The sequence below is a fragment of the Cnephaeus nilssonii genome, assembly GCF_951640355.1.
Source record: "Cnephaeus nilssonii genome assembly, chromosome: 12".
Lineage (NCBI taxonomy): Eukaryota > Metazoa > Chordata > Mammalia > Chiroptera > Vespertilionidae > Cnephaeus > Cnephaeus nilssonii.
The window spans coordinates 79,145,499-79,171,007 of NC_137083.1; the positions used below are offsets into that span (position 1 = coordinate 79,145,499).

General features: G+C 57.1%; 1 protein-coding gene across 5 annotated transcripts in view; it reads left to right on the forward strand.

Moving 5' to 3' along the window:
• Positions 1-25,509, forward strand: part of DPP6 (dipeptidyl peptidase like 6) — a gene marked incomplete at its 5' end in the record, with an annotated part of 648,278 nt that overhangs the window by 303,472 nt on the left and 319,297 nt on the right. For 2 of the 5 annotated variants that reach the window (XM_079786478.1, XM_079786479.1), the window contains one exon: positions 22,508-22,564. The exons of the other annotated variants lie outside the window; for them this stretch is intronic. In XM_079786478.1, the coding sequence (XP_079642604.1) occupies positions 22,508-22,564 (57 nt within the window). Of the gene's footprint in view, positions 1-22,507; positions 22,565-25,509 lie in introns of those variants that run through there. 5 annotated transcript variants of the gene reach the window in all.

Genomic DNA, 25,509 nt, shown 5'->3' on the forward strand with positions numbered 1-25,509 from the left:
CTCACAAGTGCCGAGCCTCGCGCCCAGCAGAGATGCGGGCTGGGTGCCTGTGGGCACACTTTCATCCACCAGTCCACATGAAACCTTCTGTGTGCGCTCCGTTTAAAGACAGCCTATTGAGTACCCCCGTTGACTCACTAACTTCGGACTCAGGGCCAGCAGCACTGTAATTGCCTCCTGGACGAAGCCCATCTAACACCCGGGATCTCTCCCTAAGCCACGCCACAGCCTCTGGCCCGAGGGACCCTGGACAGCACCTCGGTGCCAGGCTTCCGGGGTCATTTAAACAGCACACACTCAGCAAACCTGTGAGCAGCATGGCACCGGATGTGTTCATCCCGCCGGTTCCCAGAATTCACCTGAACTGTAAACAAACAACCAGACCAGCCCTGGCCAGGGTGCTCAATGGTTAGAGCATGGGCCTGCCCACTGAAGGGGCACAGGTTTGATTCCCAGTCAAGGGCACATACCTGGGCTGCAGGTTTGATCCCTGTCCCTGGCAGGGGTGTACGGGAGGCAACCAATCCATGTGTCTCTCTCACGTCCATCTCTCTTTCTCTCTCCCCTCCCTCCCTCCCACTCTCTCTAAAAACATCAATATCCTTGCGTGAGGATTGACAAAACGTAACACAAACCCAGGCAGGCCAGATGTATAGTAACACCCACACAAGCAGGAGTGGCGAGCCGGGGAAGCGCACTGTCCTGTGGTTATAAAGTAAATGGAAGAGGGGGAGACAGTGAGGTCACCTCTGTCCCTGCCGGGGTCCTGAGTCGCCCGGTGTGTTGCTCGCCCGTGTAAACATTGGACAGTGTGAGGTGCAGCCTGTGTTAGTGACGCGCAGGCGGCTCCGACTGGGACCCCTTCAGCCTTCGCTGAGTGACCCGTGGGGGTGAGGGGGCCCTCCCACTGTGCAGACGGTGAACGAGGGTCAGCCCCTCAGAGGAAAACCCGACCCTCAGTGGAAGGGAGGTAAGTGACCGTCCAGGGAGCTCCGGGGACAGTTCTGTGTGCATCTAGCCACGTGGAGGCGGGCACAGTGCGCACCACGGCTGAGCAGTCAGGTGGCTTTGTGCAGGGTTACAGCAGGGGGCAAGTGTAAAATGTGGTCCCAGAACAGCCCCCGGTCGGTCGGGCGTTGCTGGGCCGCCCTCAGCGGCAGGGCCACGGGATCAGCGGCTGGCTCTGGGGTGACGGCCTTGATAAACTCAGCACTAACCACAGCAGGTGCCTGATGTGGATTGAAGCACAGGGTCCCGTGCACGGAGCTTGCTCACTGTGGTTCCGATGATGAGTGTGTTTAGATTGCCATCTCAGTAGTTTGGTTTTTGAATCCAAGGTAAACTCTTAGGAAAGGAGGTTGCTGCACACTGAGCCTGGCAGGTGCGGCCGGAGCCTCCCGCTGCACTCACTGGGGACCGCGGGGCCTTGTAGAGGACTTGCTGTGGGCGAGCATGCTGCCAGGTCCTATCCTTCGCTCTGCATCTTAGACCATTTGTCCTCAGAGATTTCGCTTTTGATGAAGAACTCCAATCAATACTGCCCAGGGATGAGCCTTTGAAGGCACAATTCTAAAACCCCCGGCTCAGGTCACGTGATTCCCTGTTGAGATAATAAGCACATGGGCCATGTTTTGAATAAGACCGCTTATATCTTATTCAACGCTCAGAACGGTTTATGCTCCTGATGGGTGTTAAGAATAGCCAGCAGGAAGTTTGGAAAGAAAAGTTACGTTTAGCAGAGATAAAAGTAAAATCACTGTTTACCGCTCTCCATCGCCGCTGTCCACGGCCGACAGCCGAGCTGTCGCTCTGGAATCCGTGGCGGGGACAGGCTTGTCATTCGGGGGACAGCTATTATCATGCTCCCTGTTCCGTCAGTGCTTAAGGCTCCGTCACAGAGCCTGTAAACTAGAAGCTACGAGCGGACGTAAATGCTCACTAGTCCTTCGGCTTTGCCAGGACTTGAGCTAAGGACTGGAGCCCACTCACCGCCGAGGCTGGGACCCAGGTCTCTCCTGGATGAGGGTGCGCACCCCTGGCTTTGGGGACCACAGCACCCCTAGGCTGGTACTTGGCTCACAGCTATCCCGTAAGTGATGGCCAGGATTATGTCTGTTAATCATGAATTAGTCACGAATCCCACTTGCATGGGTGGGTTCATTACCACTCCAATAACAACATGTTTGCAGGTTAGAGGTGATTCTGAGGAAAATCACCGTATCGATACTTCTGTCTTTCCTGACACCGCCTCGGTCCAATGAGAGGGGGCTCGAGTCCATACTGAGTCCTGTGTGGCACGCCCGTTCGGAGCGCTTGACAGTATTACTATATGAGTCCTCCCAGCCACCCAGGAGGTGAGGACACCATTGTACCATTTTTACAGAGAGGAAACTGAGGCAGCTTAAGGAACTTGGCTAAAGGCACACAGCGTGGAAATGCTTCTTTGAAAGAATCCACCCACGTGGTCCAGTTTTGGACGTCAGGCATCAGAATGAATGCCGCTCCCCCTGCCTTTTCCTAGAAAACAGAACAAATCCGAAGCCCTAGCGTGGGTCCGAGGCGGTTTGTAAGGGGAGGGGGCGGAAGCAGCCGGCAATGCTCAGTGCGGAACTCAGTGGGCTCTCAGGAGCCACCCCCAAACTGCCCTGGACCCCTGCTCAGGCCTGGATCACACACACCTGGCACCACCCTCTGGTCTTAGGGCAAGACCTGTCGTATCCGTGGGCTCAGAATGCCCGAGTCCTGTCTCAGTCCCCGCCAGTGCTGAGCACGGCTGATGTCACAGCAAGGCCTCTGAGCGTGGCTCAGGCTCACTCTGCCGCCGCCGGCGGCCTCCTGTCAGCCTGCTCACCTCGGAATCCTGCCCCCCCGCCCCGCCTCGCCTTGGACCACTCCTCTGAGAGGCCGAGCAGCGTGTGCCCCAAGTGTGAGCTCAGCCACGAGTGATCTCAACGTCCTCTCCCTCAGGCTGCCCACCTGCAAAATGAGGACAAAAATTATCATAGCACCCCAGCCGGTGCTCAGTGGTTAGATTCTGATCAAGGGCACGTGCTCAGGTTGCAAGCTCAATCCCCAGTGGAGGGGGGGTGGGGTGCTGCTGGAGGCAGCAAATCAATGATTCTCTCTCATCATTGATGTTTCTATATCTTTCTCCATCTCCCTTCCTCTCTGAAATCAATAAAAATATATTTAGAAATTAAAAATTAAGAAATGTAATTATCCTTGGGTTATTTTAAGAACAGTTTAGTTCACCCATAGGGAGTATAAGAATGCCGGGAACTTGGTATTGGTTAGTAAGGATTAGCCAACATCATTGTCATTATCAACACTGTCATCGGCAACAGGAGCTTAATGAGAACCCATAGGACAAAGCCACATTCTGGGCCGCGTTGGTCTACAGTCACAGGCTCGGCGTGGCTTCTCTCTTCAAGGACCCTGCTCTCCACTCGAGGCAAGCAGTAAAAATTACCGGAACAGAAGCAGCCGTTATTGTCGAGCTCATCACACCGGCTGCTTAGGAAGACCGAGAACAAGAGGACCCTGGGACGCAGGCCTGTGTGGAGGGAACTCGAGCATCTTTGAGGAGCCTGTACCTTGCAGGTAGAAGCTGGGGTGGTCCAGTGAGATGCACACTGAGCTCCATGCAGCCCCACGGATCTGAGAGTGTGACGGGCGGTGCCGCCGCCACCTGCGTGGGCTTGCTGGATGCCGTGCTCCCGGGACATGGTCCCTGGCTTGTTTCTCTGACCCCACGAGGCCAAGGGAACTGGTGTTTCTGGGCTCAAATCTCATTCCTCTTTGCAGAAGCATGGCCTGAGGACAGCTGCTGGGGACAGAAAAGTAATGCATCGTGCTAGAGAACTGTGTGTATTCCACGTGTTACCCAAACATGACCCCATTTGATCTTTATGACAATTCATGTTGGAAAAGGAAGGCAGGAATGATCTCTGTTTGCTAAATGGGGAAGCCGGGTCACAGGCAGGTGCCTGATCATGGTCCTTAGAGAATGGGGAGTGAATCCAGGAACCTGCTGATCTTCTGGGCCATGGGACCTAGAGGCCCTCGTGGTAGGCGGGACTTTGCTGATTGATAGACCAATGGAATGGGGTCACTGTAGCTGGCTTCTATGGGACTAGGAGACAATTTGTAAACATAAGAAGTGGAGGAGTCATGCAAAGCATGCTAATTATATTTCTGAAATTAAAATAGCTAAAGTGCCCCCTAAAATATTAAAAACTGGGACTCAATATTTATTGCGGCATCATTCACAATAGTGAAAAGGTGGAAACAACCCTAGTGTCCATGACATGACGAGTGGATAAAAGAAGAGGTGGGACAGACACCCAGTGGAATAGTACGAAGCCACAAAAAAGAACGGCATCGGACCCGCTCTCCAACATGGATACACTTTGACAAGTTTCTAAGTAAAATGAGCCAGGCCGAAAGGACAGTATTGTCTGATCCCACCCACATGGCCGGTCTAGAGGGGCGGATGCATGGAGGAAGGAGGTCTAGGCACCAGGGCTGCTGGGAGGAGACAGGCCCTTCTCTGGGCTTGCTGGCGTGGAGCTTCTGTTCGGGGGGAGGGAAGGGTTTTGATGTTGATCGTGGTGATGGTTGCCCCACAGTGTGCGTGTCCTCACTGCCACGGACTTGTACACATAAAACTGGTTACAGTGGCCAATGTTATGACATGTAAAATGTGTGTGACCACAATTTAAAATCACAGCTGCAGTAAATGTCTGTGAGGAAATGGTTTTTAAAAGTGATGCCATGGCAAGATAAGGAATAAAGGGTGTCCCAAAAAATGTATACACACTTTGAATGACTATAAATCCAGTGTTTATTAACATATACTTCATTTTCAAAATTTAAAAGAATCTACACAAAGGAATAATTTTTTAGTCAATGCCTGTTTTCAAACTGACGACTGCTCTGGTCCAGGCGCTGCTGATAACGCGAAGCAATGGAGTCCCCAACATCAGGAATCATTGCGTTCCGTACTTGAGTGCCCTCAATTCGTCACCTGTTGCCAGGTTTTGTACTGTAAGCTTTATCTCTTATGTATCCCCATAAAAAAGACTGGTGGATAAATTTTCTTTGTCCAAGGCTTAGTCTGGCTTCACCCATTATTTCAAATCAGTTAAACCTGAAAAGGAGTGGAAATTCAGTGAGTTATCAGCTGCTAGAGTGTGTACACACTTTTGGGGACACCCTCGGTTATAAATTATGAGAGGGACAACAGGCAATTCTATTTTCCAGGAGAAAAACTACTGCTATCACCACACGCAGAGCTATCTATAATAATAAAAGGGTAATATTGTAATTAGAAAGGACAGCCAAACGACCTTCTGGACGTCCTTCCAGACAAAGCCGGGGCGGCGGGGGCCAAGGCAGGGCCAGCGCTGTGGCGGCAGCAGGGTCAGAGGCAGCCAGGTCTGTGAGTGGGACCCTCCGGCTTCTGTGAGCCCAGGGCCCCATCCCCTGTGCCAGCCACCAACCCTGTGCGCGGTTCCCGGGTTCCCGGGTCCCTGCCTCTGCAGACCCTGCCATCCTGGCGCCACCCTACACCCCGGCCTGGAGTTTTCCTTGCGTGCCCGGGGACCACGCACCCACCGGCGGGAGCCAGCGGCCGTGGCGGAGGGCAGCCTGCTCCGCTGCTGCAGCAGCTCTCCCTATGTCCAGGTGGAGAGCCGGGAGGACTCAGCGCTGGTGATGATAACAGCTCCTGTTTATCGACCACTCACACTGTGCCAGGCTCTGTGTTGAACCCTTTGCGTGCGTTCATCCTGGCGTCAGCCCTGTGAAGTCACCACGATGGAGGCAGCATTTGAGATTTGAAAGGTCAAGCGACTTGCAGTCAGAAGGTGGGGAAGTCAAAAGGAAACCAGAATTTTCTTGACACCCTACCTGCTGCTGAACATAAAGCTGACACCCACCGAGGCCCGCCGATGTCCATAAATCGCTCCCAGTAGGAATAAAACGGCCGTAAAGAAGGAGGGGGGAGTGTGGAGGAAGCACTGGCGGGGCACAGTGTTCACTGCAGACGCCCTAGACAGCGGGGCAGCTCCCGGTGGTCAGTCCGATCAGTGCCCCAGAGGCCATCGAGGATCCTGAGGGGAAGGTACCATCCAGAAACCCTCTCATAGCTCATTCTCCAAGGCCGAGATTCTAATTTATTGTAGCTGCTAACTATTGCACAGCTGACTAGTGAGGCCCTCAAGTAATTAAAACTAAAGGTGTTGAAGTCAAAACTTATTCTTTCATCCCTGTTATTGGCCTCAAAGAACCCTCACTGGGGTGAAAAGAACCCTCTCCAAGCTAGCCACGCACATGCGCATTCGAGCACGGATGCAGCTCCACCCCATCCACCCAGTGACCCCACCGCCATCCACTGGTTTGCTGCGGCCGGAAACCTGAAGGTCCTCTTCGACTACACTTTCGCTTGACTTTAGGTGAATATAAATGTTTTCATTTTTTATTATGGAAAATTTAAAAATATAGATGAAAGGAGAAAGAACAGTGTAATGAACCCTACTCATATCCCTGTCACTCAGTTTCAACAATTGTCAACTCCTGGCCAAGAGTTTATTATTATTTGACAAATATCTATGATACATGAATCATGTACCAAGTTCCACCCTAGGCCTTAGGATCCAAAGATGCATCAGATTTGACTGTAACCCAACCTGGAGGATATAACGTCTGGCCTTGGTCCTTGATGGGTGAATAAGAGCTACCCAGAAAAAGAACGTTGTCCTTATTCATTCCTTCTCTTTCAACTCATGGTTATTATGTGCGAGGCACTGTCCTTGGTGCTAGGAACACATAAAGAAACAAGATTGTGTTTCTGCCTTCTTGAAGCTTGAATAATGGGAAAGAGACATTAAACATGTGATTAGAAATGTGATGAGTATCTTTTTTAAAATGTATTTTTATTGTTGATAGTATTCCAGATATCTCCCATTTCCCCCCTTACTTCCCTTCCCCTATCCCCTACCTACCCATCCCCAGGTCTTCACTACTCTATTGCCATGTCCATGGGCTATGCATATCCTATATAATAAAAGGGTAATATGCAAATGGACCGAACAGCAGAACGACCAGTCACTATGATGCACACTGACCACCAGGGGGCCGACAGCCTGCCTCGCCTGATCTCGGTCCCTTCCCTTCCCTCCCTTCCCCCCCCCCCTCACTGGCAGGCTCTGATTGCCCAATGGTGAACAGGGAACTGGGGGTGGGTGGCAGTGGGGGCGGGCTGGCTGCGGGCAGCGGGGGAAGATGGCCCTAATCTCAGGCCAGGCCTAGGGACCGTACCCGTGCATGACTTTCATGCGCCGGGCCTCTAGTCTTCATATAACTTAAGACTGGTTCTCCTGTCTGGGCTTCATGAGGTAGATGTGGACTCCTGGTGTGTTTAGAATACAGAACAGACAGTCAGTCAGAAGATAACAGGGTGACATTCTGCAAGAACTCTGGCACCCTTTTCCCTCTGACAAGTGCACTAGGGATAAGAGAGACGAGGGGACTGCATTTGTAAACGTGTTCGCCCTTCCATTCCTAAGAGCCATTCATCGTGAGGGTTCCTCCATGGAAGCATGGCTAATGTCTCAGTGTCTTTAGTGCATATGCTCTCGATCCATGTGCCAGATAGTTCACAGTTTGGAGGCTGCACATTGGAAAGGAACGGGTTGAATTTCCCTAAGCCATGGACCAGACGAGCTCATGCATCTTACAGGCGGCAGGAAGTCCCGAGGCAGGATGGGCTGTCTAGTAACGAGAGAGGCCGTGGGCCCAGGGCCTGGTCCCGAGTCTCCCCAGCTCCGCCAAGGGCCGTGGGCCATCTCGTTATCGTTGTGCACCTGATGCAGCCGTGAGCAAATGGTAGTGATATTAATCCCGGCTGCACGCAGAGGGTACACTGGGCCTGGGGCGCGTGGGCCACACGGGCTCCCTGCCTTAGGCCACGGGCAGCACCGGCCCAGACGGCACAGACCGCTGGCCTAGGTGATGGCGGCAGGGTCATTTGTCCATCCGGTGGCCTCCTCGGCCCAGGGACTTGGCAAAGCACATTCCCCTCCAGACAAAGGAATCACTGCAAGACCTGAGCGTGAGGGTGGGCTCCCCCGTGGCTGAGTCAGTGGCCAAGTGACCTTCCAGCCAGACCTCACTGTGGCCTTGGGAAGGTCCAGCCATGCGCAGAGGGGGCAGGCTTCTCTCCTGCCCACCCTGGCCTCGCCAGGCCATTCTCCCACCGCCACACCCACCAGCTCCGCTCTGGCTTCCTGACTTCAGGAAAGTGAGACACACCCATGTTTGCCTTGGGGAGGCCGAGACTCCCAGCTCCCCAGCAGCAGGCGGAGGCCCAGCACTGACCAGGGAGGGCTTCCTGCTGAGCCCCGGTCTCCCCACTTCAGTCTGAGCCCATGTTTAAAATGAGGGGGAGCAGAAACATCCAATGTGTGGCACTCGCGTGGGTTCAGGTTCAGAGCAGATGACCAGCCCTTCGGGAAGGAGGAGGGCGATTTCGCTCCCAGCGGCCGGGTCTCTTCCTCAGGCTGGAGCATTGTATGTCCTCTGGATGAGGGACGGTCCTGGGTTGTGCACATGGAGGGGTCTCCTGTGGGCCCGCCCTCCGCACTGTCATCTGTTATCCAAGAATTCTGTCCTGAGGAGAAGAAAAAGGAGACAAGAGCCAGGCGGTGGGTGGGCACCAGCGTGTGCTTTCCACGGTCCATCTGCTTGGTGGCCGAGACCACCACGGCCCGGCCACACGAGTGAGACACGGACTCCCCACGGGGCCAGCAGACAGGCCCGGTCACTTGCTGCCCTCCCTGGTCAGATAGCCGACAGCCGGCCTACGGGCAGGGAGGCAGGACTGGCCTTCCCGGGAGAGGGACCAGCGCCTGCTGTGGGGACGGGACAGGGTGCAGGTGCTGATTTACGTCCCAGTGGCTCGGGCCCTCACGTGACAGGCAGGGCCTCAGGAAGCGCCTGCGTAGCTCTGCAGGACTGGACCTCGCCTCCGTGGGGATGCTCCTCTACAGACAGTGCGTCTGGAAAAGGGGGTGCAGCGCCTGCTCTGGGGACCGTAACTGTCTTCCCCCCGGTGCCTGCTGTGCACACGCCAGCCATGGTGCACATAGCACATCTGGTCCCTTCCCGGCCACGTGCATGCCTGACCTCGGCTGTAGCCACGGGAACTCATCTGTGGTCAAGAGACACCTCTGACTCCTGGGCCTTGTTCCTCTTTTCAGGAGGGATGAGGGGTGGGGGTTCCTGTTCCTCCCTCAGTGCCATCCAGCCACTGAGCCTGAGTCCTGCCTCAGGGACCTGGTGCTGGAGGTGAGGAACCTCCGTGGGAGGTGGAGCAGGTGAACAGACGTGGAAATCAGCACACCCGAGGCAGGACCCGGTGAAGGTACTTGGCACTGGGCACGGGACACGGAGATGCCGCTGTACCCACCAGGCAGACGCAGCCAGCGACGTGTCCACCAGGTGCACGAGCCTCCGGGGGCGCAATGTCCAGAGGACTCGGTGACAGAGTGGGGTCTGCCATGTGCTGCTGACCTTCTGGGTGACCTTGGACAGGAGTGCAAGGCCCTGTGCCTCTGCGCCTCACAGTGGGAGGTGGGGTGGCTCCCTGCACAGCATGGAGGCCTCTGCAACAATGTTGCAGCACACTTACTGAGCACCTACTGTATGCCAGGCACAGTCTTAAGCTTGCCATGTGCTAGTGAGCAAAGCGGATTCAAATTCCTGCCCCTATGGGGTGGCATCCAACGGGCACTTAAAGAGACCTCGCTCCACAGTGACGGGGGAGGGTGAGAAAGTGCGTGCCCAGCTTGAAACTGCGGCCAAGGCCCACAGTATGTGCATCGGAGTGAACGCTAGTGAAGCGGTCGCAGGCTCTGCTCCCTGAGACTGACAGGCTCCGTCCCCCCGTCTCCCACTGTTAAGGTCAGCGAATCACAGGTGTCAGGAGCGCCGATGTTTGAAAGGGAGGCTGGCGTGATCACAGAGAAGGGCATTTTGGGCCCCAGGTAATGCTAACCCAAAGCGGATGGAGAAGAGAGGGAGCATGAGGGAGAGCCCAGCGGCGGGAAGTGGGGACAGAGAGGTGGATCGCCACCCGCCTGTCTCAGGTGGAAAATAAAAAACTTCAAACCAGGGCAGGAAAGTATCCCACAGATTGACCAGTCCTCCTCCCCGTGCCCCGCCCGAGGTGCGGAGAGCTCCGTGGGAGGTGGCCCAGCGCGGCTGCAGGTAACAGTGCCCCTCGCGGTGACAGCTCGAGACGTCACACTTCACTCAGCGAAGGTCGGAGGCCAGGGACCCACGGAGCTCCCTTGCCCTCAGCGGCCACGGTATTCCGGGAGCACCTGGTGAGGCTGCAGAGGGTGACGTGGAATGAGAAGAGCGGGAAGCAAGACTGCAGGTCCCATCTGGGCCCAGAGTGGGTGACGACACTGGAGCCCAGAAGGTGGAGGTGACTGCCCGGAGGCACACACCTCCCATGCCCGTGATGGCCCCACACGGGAACCCCGGGGGCGTCACTGACATGGAATTTATGGGCTAATTCTTGCCCAACAGCCTCGCCCAGGGTCTCTCGGAGACAGTGTGAAGGGTGCAGTGCACAGGGTCCTACGGCCATCCGGGCTGGAACAGAAATAACAGGCTGGGTGGCTTAGAAACAGCAGAAATGTACTTATTTCTCACAGTGCTGGAGGCGGGACGTCTGCGATCCAGACGCCGGCAGGTTCCCTGGCCCGAGAGCCTGCGCGCTGCTCACAGATGGTCCACACGTGGAGGAAGGCAGGGGCAGGGAGCTCCCTGGGACTCTTTGATAAGGGCACTAACCCCAGGCATGAGGGCCCCACCCTCATGACCCAATTACCTCTCAAAGGCCCGCCTTCTAATGCCATCACATTGGAGTGCGAGTTTAACATACGGCCTGGGAGGGTGTGGGGCGGGGGAGGCACAGGCATTCAGTCTGCAGCAGGTCCTGAGTCCCCATGTCCTGAATCCCAATCTAGTCCTGCCCGTGAGCCACGCTGAGCAGGTGAATGCAGGCCAGGAGCACGGAGCCCTCAGGTGGGAATGCCGGGTGGGAGCGAACAGTGCCTGGGAGAAGGACGGGGGATGCTGGCAAATGCGGGACGTGGGTCGATTTGACGCACATCCTGTCAGAGCACGAAACAGGCCTGCCAGGCGAAGCAGGGACAGTGCTCAGGCCTGGCCGTGCGTGCTCAGGCCCTCAGAGGACTGTTCGTGAGGCTGCAGCCAAACTCATCCAGAGAAAACGGACCAAGCCTCCCGGGTCAGCGTCCTTCTCACTCTGTCTGAGCTTCCCTCTCCCCGCCCCCCGCGGTGGGGTGGGCACGCCATTTCTTGCTTGGGCTGCTCCCAAAGCCTCCTCACCTGGGTCTCTCTGGGTCCGAAATGAGACCTTTCTAAACGGCAAGTCTGCTCGTGACATTCCATTGCCTCAGTGTTTCCCATGGTCCACCGGGCAGGACTCATGCCCGCAGTGGGCAAGACCCCCTGCACCCCGCTGCTCGGCACACGGCCCCCAGGGAGCCTTCAGGTGCCCCCCCTCCATTCCTGCAGGACGAAGGCCGTCCTTTCTCCAGTAGTGCCGGGCCCTCCTCTGCCGACAGCACTGCCTACAAAGCCTGCATGACCTGGGTGGTCCCCTGGAGACACTGCTCCCGGGCCTCCTTCCCACCAGACCCGGTGACCTCCCGGGCCGGCGTCCTGCTGTCCGGATCGGCCTCCCCCGTGTCTGGGTAAGACCTCGTCTAAAGTAGATGCCCAGCCGGGCCGCGGGGCTCAGTTGGTTGGGCGTCCTCCTGCGCACCAACAGGTTGCCAGGTCGATTGCCAGTCAAGGCACATGCTGGAGCTGAGGCTAAGGAGCTGGCTCCGCAGGGGATCCCCAGGATCTAGGAGACCCCAACCTGTCACCTTGGTGACCCAGGAGGGTCCCGTTAGACAGCGTGTCTTCCCTGACCCCCTCGTGGCCTCTCCTGCCTGGTTGCGTGCCCCGGGGCAGCCTGCCTCTCAGGCATGTGGATGTTGTGGCCCTCTGAGCCGGCGGGAGGCTGTGACAGGCTCCGTGTCTGTGATGAGCTGCGTCTGTGATTCTGTCTGCGTGTCTGCTGATCACGAGTTGCGGGAATGAATGACTGGTTCTGACGTCCCGGTGCCTCCTGGGACAGAGGATCTGGGCCTCCGTTGGTGACTGACACTCCTCCGCGCTGTGGCGTCCTGTGTGCTGAGGGCTGAGGAGACTGAGAATGAGACGTGTCCTTAAGTGACCTCAGTCTGACCCGAAGCTCCCTTATTGAGCCCTGATCTCTGCGCACCGGTTATGGAGTCATCTCGTGCTTCCGGCGCATTCCCCGGCAGCTGCTTGTGTCCAGGAGCAGCTGGAGCCGGGGCTGGTAGCTTGCGAGTCGTCAGCAAGTGAACAGACCTGGCATTTGCAAACAAGGAATTATTCTGACCTCGGGCTGTTCCTTTAACCAACAGGCAGCTTTTCACGTTACCCAGGCCCTGCCTGCCCGGGAGAGACCCACAGTGCAGCCAGGAAGCCAGGCAGGAAGCGGACAGTGATGCTGCGACGTGACCACACTTGGCACAAGCTGAGACACAAAGGGGGTGATGTCCCAGAGCGGAAGGGATCAAGTCCACGGTGAGGTAGAGGCAGCATTTGAAGTGGGTGTTGAAGGATGAATAGGAGCTCGCCGGATGGGAGGGGCTGGCATGGAGCAAGTAGCAGTGCTTCGGTGGGAGGGTGGTTTCTCTGGCTCTGCTTTGGCAGAGCCCTTGCTTCCGCAATGCCTTCCCGGAGAAAACACTCGGTGCCTGAGGCTGCCAGGGTGGACACGCGCTGTCGATTCTGAGCGGCCCGTTTGGATGTGGTTCACGCTCGCCCCCGAAGCGCCGTCGGATGTGTTCTGCCGAGCTGGGCAGGGGCTGCACTGCGGCCCCTCCTCTGGGCACTGGTGCCGGGGACCTGCCTGTCACTCCCTCGGTGTGGAAATGGAACCGTGAGAATCAGGGGCTTGGGGACGGCTCTCCTTCATGGGGGTGGAAACGTCCTGACCCGGGTCCTGTTCTAACAGCCTTGCCCCGGCCGAGGCAGGAGGGGCAGAGGTCTGGGCAACCAGGGAGCGGGAGAGCCGGTGGGAGGATGTGCCCAGGGTTCCTCCAAGGGCATCCTTCCTGGAACACACTGAAGATGTGGTGACCGCAGGAAGTCTGCTCTCCCACATGCCTGTGTCACACAGACATGGGAGCTGGCGCCGCGGCCAGCACCGAGCCAGGCCCCGCAATGCCAGCTGTAGCCATTAGAAACCACAGCTGCCCAGCTGCTGTTGCCAAGGTCATCCTGGCCGCAGGAGGTGCCCGGCGGCTCCTTGGCCCACCTGCCCGGGTGCTGGAGTGCCCTGGCTCCACGCTGTGTCAGAGGGCGATGGGTCAGGGCGGACACAGGGCAAAGCATCGAGAACGCAGTGGAAGTACTTTGGGTTGAAACCTGAACATCAAAAATGAGGTCATCAAAGTGCCACGCCCTTCGCACTGCACTGGGCCCTCGCCGTGCATCGAGGCTGCTGACGAACGCCAGTGGGTGCCATGGACAGGGTTGGTCTAAAGGCGCTTTGCATAACAGCACCGTCCCGAAATGCGATTGTCGGCCTTGGAGTATCTACCTGCACCGACGCCACGGGATTTGCGGCTGGAAGCTGGCTTAGGGATGCCTGGCTTAGAGTTGGGGTTCCTCCCCAGGCGAGGGCGGGGGACCTCGACGTGGGTGCACACTTGGCCCATCAGTCAAACCGCTGTCTGCAGCAGGTGGTCTGTTCTCTCCACGCCCGGGTTCCTGGTCTGCAGGTAAAGAGCTCACCTGCCTCCCAGGCGTGTCGTGTGAGATGAGATGGTGCCACTGGTGAGCACAGAGGGCTCCCCGTCCCTTCCACCTTGACCTTCTCGGCCTGCATTCAGGGGAGGAAACTGCTGAGGGGAGTTCATAGCACGCTGTTCTCAAGGAACAAACCACCCTCCCTCCCTCCTCTTCCTACTTTTCCTTTTCTCCACCCTCCCTCCCTCCCTTCCTCCCTCCCTCCCTCCCTCCCTCCCTCTCTCCCTCCCTCCTTCCCTCCCACCTGTTCCTACTTTTCCTTTTCTCCACCCTCCCTCCCTCCCTCCCTTCCTCCCTCCCTCTCTCCCTCCCTCCTTCCCTCCCTCCCTCCTTCCCTCCCTTCTCTTCCTACTTTTCCTTTTCTCCACCCTCCCTCCCTCCTTCCCTGCCTCCCTCTCTCCCTCCTTCTCTCCCTCCCTCCGTGCCTCCCTCCTCCCTCATAAGCTAGTCCCTGCTCCCTCCCACATCAGCAAACATTGTATTAGGTTTGATGGGTCGCTTTGCTTGTCTAAATTTCCGCAAAACATGGATTCTGCATGCAATGTTTTGTTGAAAGGTTCGAGTTTGTGTATAAATGCATAGATGTGCTTTGTATACACCTTTGTGCAAATATACATGTTCATGTATGTGTTTGTGTGCACACGTGTAAATGCTTATCTTTCTAAATGTTTTGCCCTGAGCACCGTGTTCACGATCCGCCCATGCTGCTCTGTGCACTCAATTTCTTGCTTCTCATCACCCCCCATGCTTCTCATCAGCACACGGGGTGCAGCCAAGGCCCTCTACACAGCCGGCCAGCAGGGTGGGCCCCGGCGGCCTGGAACCCTCGCACATCCCGCCCTCCTCCTTGCACTTCCCGAGGCAGGACCACGGGAGTGGTTGTTACAAGTTTGCCTCCTGCTCGGCTGTGAGGCCTGTGAGCAGCCTTCCTGGCTCCTGCACATCGTAGTTTCTCAATGAACACAGAGCCACCGGCTTCCAGGGCAGCGGAACCCGCTGGCTCAGGCCACGCCTCCGGCCTCAGTCCCCTGATGAGCAGCTATCAGTACTTTGTAAAGGGTTGTAGTCAGCAAGAGAAGGGAAAACATGAAAAGCATTCAAGTGTGACTTGACACTGAAGTCCTTTGAATACATCCTGCTACTCACTTATTCAAACCAACGCGTGTGAGCACTGAGTGATGGAGGTATGGATATGGCAAATCATTAGGATGCCTCTCGTCTTCCCAAATCCACAGGAGATCCCTGCTCCAGGGCACTGTTCCCCCCCACCACCCCTGTGGCCCTGGGAGTTGTGCACATTGCCGTGTGGTGCTGGCTCCTCGCCCACCTCCGCCCACCGCCCAGGCCATGACATGGGTCTGACAGGGGGCAGTGGCCTGCGGTGCTGAGCATAGATCCTGTCGTTGCTGGGAGCCGTGTCTGTGGGCCGATGCGTGTCTTAGTGTTCAAATATGAGGAGTAACGTTGTGTTAGAGTTTGTGTCTGAGCCTTTCCTTCTGGGAGGAGGGCACATGGTCTACCTGGACCCTGGGAGACTTTTCTACTGAACCTTCTCTTGCGGGAACCACATACACACCTTGACGTGTCACAGGCACTGCAGACCAGGGCGCTGTGAACTTTCTCTGCAGGCCACATGGATTTGGTCACAAGTGTCATCTCAGCCATTTTAGTGCAAATGTAGCCTTTAAATAACACATAAGTGAATGGCACAGCCCCATCCCAATAATCTTTATTTAAAGGACAGGAAGTGATAGGTGTCGGTCCATGGGCAACAGTCCGGGAACCTGACTTAGATGCTCACTCCTGCGCTGCCTGGAGAAATCACCATGAATTGAGTAGGTCAAATACAACGGGTCAGTGGCAGCTGCTTCCTAATTTAGCGGGCGGTAATGTCGGGGGACACTTTAACACGCTGGTAGGAGTGCTACAAAGAGAAGACAGAGAGGAATTTGTGTCCTATGAATGAGCTCGCCTGGTCGTGATGCCAGAGAACCCACACTAACAGCACTTCTATAAAGCAGGAGCTCATTTCTTTTCCTGGATGTGAAATTGGGGGAGAACAGCTCAGGTTGCCATGGCAACTCGGCCTCAGCTCCTCAGGTATCTAGGCCCTTCTCCATCTCCTGTGAACAGTCTTGGTCTCCAGATGGCAACAAGCATTCAGGGAGGAAGATGGGCAGAGGGAGGAGGGGGGGGCATTGAGAGGAGTTACTGCAGACCCTGTGCCAATCACGTCTACATGCATGCCTCACAGTCAAGTTCATGTACCAACTGGGCTGGCCATGGTACCTAGGTTTTGGTGAAACTAGATGTTGCTAGGAGGTTTGTGTTGGGGTGGGGGTGGTTGAAGGCTACAGGAGAGAACAGACTCTCCCAGGAGCGGGGCCTCTGTGCAGGGGCCTTGGGCCTGCCGTGCGGCATCGCTGTCCCCTGGGCCCAGCTGCTGTCCTGCCTGCAAGCCCTACAACCCTCGCAGCCCTACAGCCGAGGGAGCCAACGCTTTCATCTCCCCTTCTTTTCCCTCCCCTTCATCTCCACTTTTTTCTCCAGGGATTCTCACCTTGTGTCCATTGCCTTTTTTTGTTTTCAGGGAGCTGCAATTAGAAGTAGCTTATCTTGCATATGGTTAATGCTAAAATACTCAGAATCTTCAGGATCCTACTCTAAAGACATTTCAACCTCTACCTGATAGCAACAAGGCAGCCAGCGTCCTGCTTCTTGTAGGTGGTTTTGCTGTCTGCACGTAGTAGGTGCTTAATACAGACTTGCTGATGGAGTGGTCCTTCAAGGGAAGATGTCTTAGCTGATAAGCAGCTACTCCGGGCAAGGAGAGCGGAGACCAGAGGAGAGAGAGGTTGCCTGGAGCTGCAGGGGGCCCAGTGGCCTCCTCGGACAGGCCTGGCGGGGAGAGAGGATCTAGGCTGCGGGCGCGGCCCAGGTGAGCAGCCTCCCCCAGGAGCACCTGCAAAGGGCCGTGTGCCTCAGGCCCTTCGGTGGGGCCTGCAGACATCAGACTCTCAATGACACTGGGCACTGGTCCCAGTGACGATGGGATGTGAATAACACAGCAAGACAGGCAGCTGGCAGAGTCCTCGTCGGCAGGCACCTGCTCTCTCCCCAGGCTCCAGCTGCTGGTGCGCCCGCAGGCGCCATGAGGAGCTGGCTGGGCCGAGACCCCGGCGCCAGCGCTGTCCTTGTGCGGGGTCGTGGCCGCTCCTAACGTGCTCAGCTGCTGTGCAATGAAGGGCCTTCTGCTGGCAGTGCCTCTGTCCCTGCCTCGGGCAAGAGGAGCACCACCTGGGAGGGGCTCCTTCGGAGAGGGTCCCTCCCTGACCCAGGGGAAGGGACTTGCGGAGCCAGGCCCGAGCGGGGCCCCCAGCCGCCCGTGGCCGGGCAGAACCGGGCCTGGAGAGTTAAGGAGAAGGGCCTCTGCTCAAGCCCTGGCTGGTGTTTGAGGAGACACAGGAAGAGCGTGTGCACGTGTGTGTGTGCGTGTACGTGTTTGTGCATGTGTGTGTGTGTGAGAGAGAGAGAAAGACGAAGGCTGTGACCAGCAGAACTGGATCTAAATGCCAGCTCTACGTGTGTAATGTGTGACTTTGGAAGAGCTTCCTGTTCATGTCAAGCTCAATGTCCTCAGAAGTAAAATGGGGCTAATAGTCAGTGTAAGGGCTGAATTGTGTCCTTCGCCCAAATTTATACGGCGAAGTCCCAACCCCGCACCTGAGAACCTGCCTGTGTGTGCAGAGCGGGCCTTTCAAGGGATGATTAATGACAGACATTTCTCCCAAGAGGACATACAGACGCCGACAGACATATGACAAGATGCTCAACCTCACTATTTACAGGGAGATGCAAACTAAACCACAGCGAGGTGCCACCTCACGCCTGCCAGAATGGCTGCCGCCAACAGACCAACAAACACAGTGCTGGCGAGGGTGTGGGGGAAAGGAACCCTGGGCACTGCTGGTGGGAGTGCGGACTGGGGCAGCCACTGTGGAGAACAGTATGGAGCAGGCAACTCCAAGTGTGGGTATTCATCCAAAGAAAACAAAAACGCTAATTTGAAAAGGTATTTGCACCCCTATGTTCACTGCAACATTATGTACAGTAGCCAAGAGATGGAAGCAACCAAATGTTCACAGACTGGATAAGTAAGATGTGGTATATACTAGTGTATATATTGGAATATTACTCAGCCATGGAAAGGATCACGTCATGGCACTGTGACAACATGGCTTGTCCTAGAGAGTACGATGCTAAGTAAAATAAGTCATTTATATGTGGACTCTACAAAAAGCAAACCACGTAAATAAACAAAACAAAACAGAAACAGACCCTTGGGGATTGAGAGCAAGCTGATGGCTGCCAAAGCGGGAGGGTGGGCGATGGTAAAATAAACTGGTTAATTTAAGGAAGTAGGAGGGCTTGAACAGGAGACTGCTTGCTGAGGAACATGTGTGTGTCCTTCCAGTCGCTGTAGAAGAGGTCACTCCAGGGAAAGGAACGCTGAGAACAGGGCGGTGATAAAGGTGAAGCGGGGCCATCTGGGCCGGCCCTACGCCGGTCGGACTGATGTTCTAAGAAGAGGAGATTGGGACACAGACAAGCACAGAGGGGTGAGCAGGTGAGGACACGGGGGGCACAGCCCGGAGACAGGCTCAGAAGGAATCAGCAGCTTGATCTTTGACTACAGCGCCTGGTGCTGTGAGAGGGTACGTCTCTGTTGTAGAAGTACCAAGCCTGTGGTACGTAGTTGTGGCAGCCTTAGCATATTAAAGCAATATGTATCCAATAGATTACCAGGCTTCATTAAGATACTATTTATAGGCCAGCCGGTGTGGCTCAGTGGCTGAGCGTCGACCTATGAACCAGGAGGTCATGGTTCAATTCCCAGTCAGGGCACATGCCTGGGTTGCTGGCTTGATCTCTAGTAGGGGGCGTGCAGGAGGCAGCCAATCAATGATTCTCTCTCATCATTGATGTTTCTATCTCTCTCTTCCTCTCCCTTCCTCTCTGAAATCAATTTAAAATATACATATATTTTAAAAAGATACTGTGTATAAATGCTCAATGTGTTTCTGGCACAGGCTAGTTAAAGATTTTCAAGTTTCCTCTCCAGGCCTTCCCAGGGCCATGAACTACCGAGATTCAAGTTCTGATTTAGCTCCTTACTGGCTGAGTAACTGTGGGTTGCAAACTTCATTTCTCTAAATATCACTTTCCTTTTGCAAAATGGAGGCAGTAGCAGAGCCGGCCTCACAGAGTTGCCGGGGATGGATGGGCATTGTCGTGTCATCATCATGGGGCAAGGAAGCACTGACTCCCCTTCGCTGAGCAAGTCTAATGTCCATCCCCGCCGAGGACGGGGCGGGAAAGGGGTGCAGAGACACGTTTCGTACTGGACTCCCCCTTCATTCTTCTCTGAGCCATAGTCTCGCCACCTTTCATTATGGAAACCATCGTACTATTTCTATAAGCCAGCTGGCAGAAATGTATCCATACTTGGTGTTTGTCTGCACAGCAGTGGGAGGGCACCAGGTCCTACATTTGCCAGCTGTTAACCTTTGCGTTGTAGACGCCAGCGCTGAGGACACACAAGAGAGCTTAGTTCCAGTGGCTCCCAGAGGTGGGGCTCTCCGTATCCATAGCCAGCACAGGCCTTGACCTTGATGGTAACCTGAGCACAGTGTTTGTTCCCTGGAGCAGCGGTCGCCAGCTGGTGGTCTGCAGATCACTGTGGTCCGTGAGGTCCATAAGGTTGGAGACCGCTGCCCTGGAGGGACACGGATGCTTTCATCATGTGGGTAAAAGGACCCCTTTCTCTCTCTCACCAGATCTATCCCTCCGATTCTTAAGTGTACGATGCGGCATGGGGCACCGTGTTTCAGAGCAGAGCTCAGAAATGCATGATGGGAATTTGCATGATGGGAATTTGAATGGTGGAAGTTGGATACCCATTGAGCGTCTACCCCTTCCCCCGCCCTCTCCCCACCTGGCCCCTGGCAGCCACCATTCTGTTCTCTGCCTCTGGGTTGTTAGATTTCTCGTAGCAGTGGCATCCTGCAGAATTTGTCCTCCTGTGATGGGCTTATTTCACCCTGAGTGACATCCTCCGGGGTCCATCCATGTCATTCATCGTGCTCACAGGAAGTCCTCCCTTTCTCTCTTAATGGCTGCCCAAGTCAAGTACGGCCGTGGGGACCTGATGCCAGGACGTCCCGGGGAAAGGCCTGAGTGGCACAGCTGCCTGCCCCTGGGCCAGGCCTTCTCCCACGCTCCCACCCACGGCTCCGAAGGGCAGAGCTGGTGAATGAGGTGTGGGGCTTGCTTCAGGTATTGGCCAGGCAGGCGCCCAAGCGACCCGATGATCTGGTGCCAGCAGGAGACTCCTATGAAGTATCAGGTAGAATCTTGCTTATGTGTGCAAACTCTGCATTCTACCCACATTCATTTTACAAGCCTTTACCGAGAAGTAGACTAGAGTTACCCAAAGGGAGGGGTTCATGTGGTCCCCACAGCACGCACCTGCACGCCGTGGGCACCAGCTGGGGTGGGTGGCTGCAGTGGGTTAGCAGAGGGCCCTTGGGGGGTTTAGCCGGTGGTTTAAGGTCTGACGCCCTCGGGAGTTTTCATTGAAGAGGAAACTGGAGGACAGACTGGTTCTGTGACACTCACAGGGACTGAACTGGGAAGGATGTTTTGCATCCGGGACTGGTCTCACCTGTCACCAAGGTCCTCCTGGGCCACTGCAGTCCAGGTGTGAGGGGCAGTGCCAGGTCCCTGTCCGTGTCATTGCTGCTGGGCCTTGGTGGTAGGATGGCCTGAGCACCTCACCAGCTTGGCTTTGCACTGGGAACCTGTAACTGGGGAGGACTCCCCTGAGAGCTTGCTGGGCCGCTCACTCCCCTCACCAGCGCTGCTCCCCACACTCTGAGAGCAGAGCCCCAGAGATGGACTAGAAGGGGCCTCACCGCTGGGGGCCCAGCCCACTCCCGCCCTGCCCCGAGGGCTTCAGGGGGAGCTCAGTGCAGAGCACAGCTCTCCTGGGTAGGGTTTTACATTGGGGGGAGGGGGAGTTCCTTCTCTCGACTCCCAGCCATCAGGGAACTACTTGGACCAGATTGCAGTGCAGGCCCGGCAGGGTGGCCAGGCCTCAGTGCCACTCTGGGGACTCACCTGGCAGCTTTTCAGGAAGGGTGCCCTGGATCCTGCCAGGGTGTCCTGGAAAATGGAGGGCCCAGGGGCGTCGGGAGGAGCTGCATGAGAGGAGGCTTCCAGTGGGCACCTTGGAAAGGGAAGCGATCCCCTTTGCCTGTCCCTGGAGGAGCTGCCGGGGAGCCTCACAGAGGAGCGAGGGGACACGCTGCCCAGAGCACATGCTTCCTGAGACCATCTGTGTGCGCCCTGCGCCTGGGCCTGCTTTCCTGCCAGCCGTGCTCACCGGCGCCCCTGGTGGAGGGGAGGGACAAAGCAGGGAGAGCGGGAGAAGCAGAAGGGAAATGCTCCCACCTGCAAACCTTTGGCAGGCTGAGTCTCTGGGGCCCCCACAGGGCTTTCTCCTGGGGCGGCACCTGGGTCCTGAGGGCAGGGCAGACAGCTGGGGCCAGGGCAGGGGGAGGCGGGGAGCGGGGCCTGGGTAGGCACCTGACCGCCATCTCCCGCTTGTGCCCTGCTGGCTAGCCCTTGACCAGACTCCTCAGGCAGCGCTGGAGGCTCTTGCCTTTAACCAGACACCCTTGAGGGCCTGGTGGATTTTCAAAGACAAACCGGAGAGTCTTTGAGTTAAAAGATGAACCGAGTTTTCTGAAATTTAAGGAAAATAAAGGTCAAGATTTCCACCACCAGCTTTCTGCACGACCCACCTGGCACACAGCAAAGATGCCACTCTGTGCCCACAGACCTCCCGCTCCTTAGCGCCCCGCCCTGGTGCGACCTGCCGGCACCTCAGGGTGCCTCGGGGGGCGCAGGTTCCCCACCTGGGCGGGTGGAGAGGGCAGGGACTAGTTCCCACCCGCCTGGGTCCCTCCGCCTTTCCAAGGGCTCCAGCCTCCTCTCCCAGGGCGCTTCCCTCCTCCTCCACTCTCCCAACTCTCCGCCCACCCCAGTCTCCCCTGTCCCTGGCGCCCCCTCCTCCCTCGTGCCCCCCCTCCGACCTCCCACCTCCAGCCTCCTTTCCCACGGCGCCCCCTCCCCACCCGGAGCCGCAGCCGAGCATGCGCGGTGCGCGGAGGCGGGCGGGAGCTGCGCGCACTCGGGTCCCCTCCCTGCACCGCGCCGCCAGTTGCTGGTTGCTAAGCAGTTACATTGTTTCTGTGGCGATTGCAGAGGCTGTTGCTAACTGGAGAAGCCCCACTAAGCCTTGGCATCTCCCTCTTCGGATCCGCTCCCTGTTCTCGGCTTTGAAAGGGGAAACTAGGCTGGCCTGCCCAGCCTTTCTCCCCCACCCGCTCCGGAATAGCCGCGTGGTTTCGGGGTATGGACTGAACCTCAGTCCCCTCGCCAACTGCACTCCGGGGCTCCACGCTCCTAGTCGGATCGCACCTGCCCGAGCCGGTGAGCGCCCAGACGCGCGGTCATGACCACGGCCAAGGAGCCCAGCGTTTCCGCGAAATCCGTGCAGCAGCAGGAGCAGGTAACGCGCGGGGACCCGCCTGTGTGTGCGCGCGCCTGTGCCCTGGCACAGGAAATAGGTTTGTGTTGGAGGCGCCTGCAGTCACCTGAGCCACCGCGGGCAGGTGAGATGAAGCGCTGAGTGAGTGCCGGGGGTCTGCCTTCCCCTCTTCTGCTTTTAAAAGATCCCCGGTCTGCCGATCCGCGTGGCCCTGGACTGTCCGTGAGGGCGCTGGAGGAGAGGGGCTTCGGGCATGGCTGTCTCCTGAAGCGGGGCCGGCTGTGAAGGTCTCCAATGCGGGGGTGGTTGGAGGAGGTGGGTCGCCCCCACAGTTCAGCCTATTCCCATCGTCCAGTGGGACTTTGCTTTGCTTCTAACAGCGGTCTAACGAAGACATGTTTAAAGGACTTTCCTCGGATAGCTTGTCCCTTTCCTCCTTTCTCCTTAAGAATTTCTGACGGAATTCACGCCCGGCCGCCGCTGCCCTGGGCTTTAGAGCGCGCAGGCTTCCCAGTGGGAAGGCTGATGGGTGCAGAGCAGGGCTAAGGGGCCATGGGGGCGGCGGGACAGGACAGCACCGGGGTCCCGGATGGCGGAGGGCAGCCAGCGCTCGCCCTGCCCCGGAGGCCCGCTGTGGGCTCAGAGTCAGGGGACCCAGCGGCTGGTTTACCACTCAGGCTCCTGTGATTCGCTCTCAGAAGATCTCGAGGATGCTGATCCTTAATCCCTGCTTCTCCTCAGGCAGACCCGGGAGCCCCCGCAGACCCCGGGAGCCCCCGCAGACCCCAGGAGCCCCCGCAGACCCGGGAGGCCCCCCGCAGACCCCGGGAGGCCCCCCGCAGACCCCGGGAGCCCCCGCAGACCCGGGAGCCCCCGCAGACCCCGGGAGCACCCGTAGACCCCGGGAGCCCCCGCAGACCCGGGAGCCCCCGCAGACCCGGGAGCCCCCGCAGACCCGGGAGCCCCCGCAGACCCCGGGAGCCCCCGCACACCCGGGAGCCCCCGCACACCCGGGAGCCCCCGCAGATTCAAAGGGCAGTCTCTCTGGCTCCATGAGTCAGTGGCATGGGCTGGTGTCCCCTGTTTACTCAGGGCTGTGCTCGCTGGGCTCGGAGCCATGACGGGAGACCCCTCTGGAGTTCAGGGGAGGCAAGAGCCTTTGGGGACACTGTGGACAATCCCACCTCCGCTATTCAGAGCCCGTGTTTCCTGCCAGCTGCCCGGCTTCTTGGTGGTTTGTTGGTTGTTTTTTTTTTTTGTTTTGTTGTTTTTTTTTGTCATTTTCTCAAAACCCATTTTCGATTTAAAAAATAAAAAACCCGACTTATTACTTATTGCTCTCACCAGCACCACATCAGCTAAAGAAGTCAAATAGTTTTATTCTCCTGGGAAGAGGCTTGGTGCAGCCAGGGCTCTGGGCGTTTGGTGCCTGTGGCCGTGCAGGTGAAGACCCAGAGGCTCCCTGGGCATTCGAGCTCCTCCTAGAAAAACATTCCACCGAGTATCCTATATAATAAAAGCCCAGCGACCGAACGGCGGAATGACCAGAATGACCAGTCGACCAGTCGCTATGACACACACTGACCACCAGGGGGCAGATACTCAATGCAGGAGCTGCCCCCTGGTGGTCAGTTTGCTCCCACAGGGGCAGCGCCGCTCAGCCAGGAGCCAGGCTCACGGCTGGAGAGTGCAGTGGTGGTGGCAGGAGCCTCTCTGACCTCCACAGCAGGCAGACATCCCCCAAGGGGTCCCGGACTGCGAGAGGGTGCAGACCAGACTGAGGGACCCCCTGAGTGCACGAATGTCATGCACCGGGCCTCTAGTTTACTCAGTAAAGGAATCTGCCTGCCCTCAGCTGGCACCCGGGACTGAGGGCCTCCCTCCCTGGCTGTGACAGCACCTGCCCTGGGCTTGCAGGACCAGCAAGGACTCAGTGGCACTTCTGAACCTGGGTCACAGGACTCATCAGGGAGAGGAGACATCGCCCCATAGGTCCCCGCCCGAGGGCGCCCCTCCAGGCCCGTCTGTGTCACAGTCTGTGCTACGGGAGGACGGTCGGCGGGTGCACAGCGAGGCTCTGCTGGCTGCACCTGCGGGAGAGTGGAGGCCCTGGGGGCAGGGGGAGGATGCATAAGCTCATGCCTGACTCCATACCTTGGGGCATTGGAACCCCCCACGCACACCCGCTTCCCCCGTGGGGACTCAGTGGGTGTAACAGTGCCGGGGGCGGGAGGGGGGCTCCCGGGGCCTCTGGGAAGCCGTCCCTCCATTCACAGGGGCATCTTCTTGGCCTGAGGCATGCCCGAAGCCCACCTGTGAGGGGACACGTGGAGGGTCCACAGCAGATGCAGGCAAGAGAAGCCACACAGGAAGGTCCCCCTCAACACATGAGCCGCAGGGGCTGCGATGAATTTCCCACCAGCTCAGAACACACAGAGGTGAGCTCCGGACTTGGGTCATGAGGACTGGCTCCTCTTCTCGTTACCAGTGTTTAAAAGGCATCGAAACTGTCTGTTCCCGTCAGACGCGGAGCCCTGGATGCGTCACCCAGGTCTTCGTGTCGCCTTCTCCTGCCGCTGGGGTAGCCCGCCCCCAGCCGGGGATTCACGGGAGACCGGAACAGAGGGAAATGTTCCCGTTTCTTTTCTTTCTTTCTTTTTTTTTTTAAGGAGAGAGAAAGATTTGCTGGTTTGCAGTTTTTATTTTATTTCTTTATTTTTAATCCTCACCTGAGCATACTTTTTCCATTGATTTTAGAGTGGAAGGGAAGGAAGGGGAGAGAGAGAGAGAGAGGGAGGGAGAGAGAGAGACATTGATGTGAGACACATTGACTGGTTGCCTCCCACATACACCCCAACTGGAGATCGAACCCACACTCCTGCTATGTGCCCTTGACTGGGAATCGAACCCCAGACCCTTTGGTACTTGGGCCAACACCCTAAGCATGAGCTGCCGGCCGGGGCCAA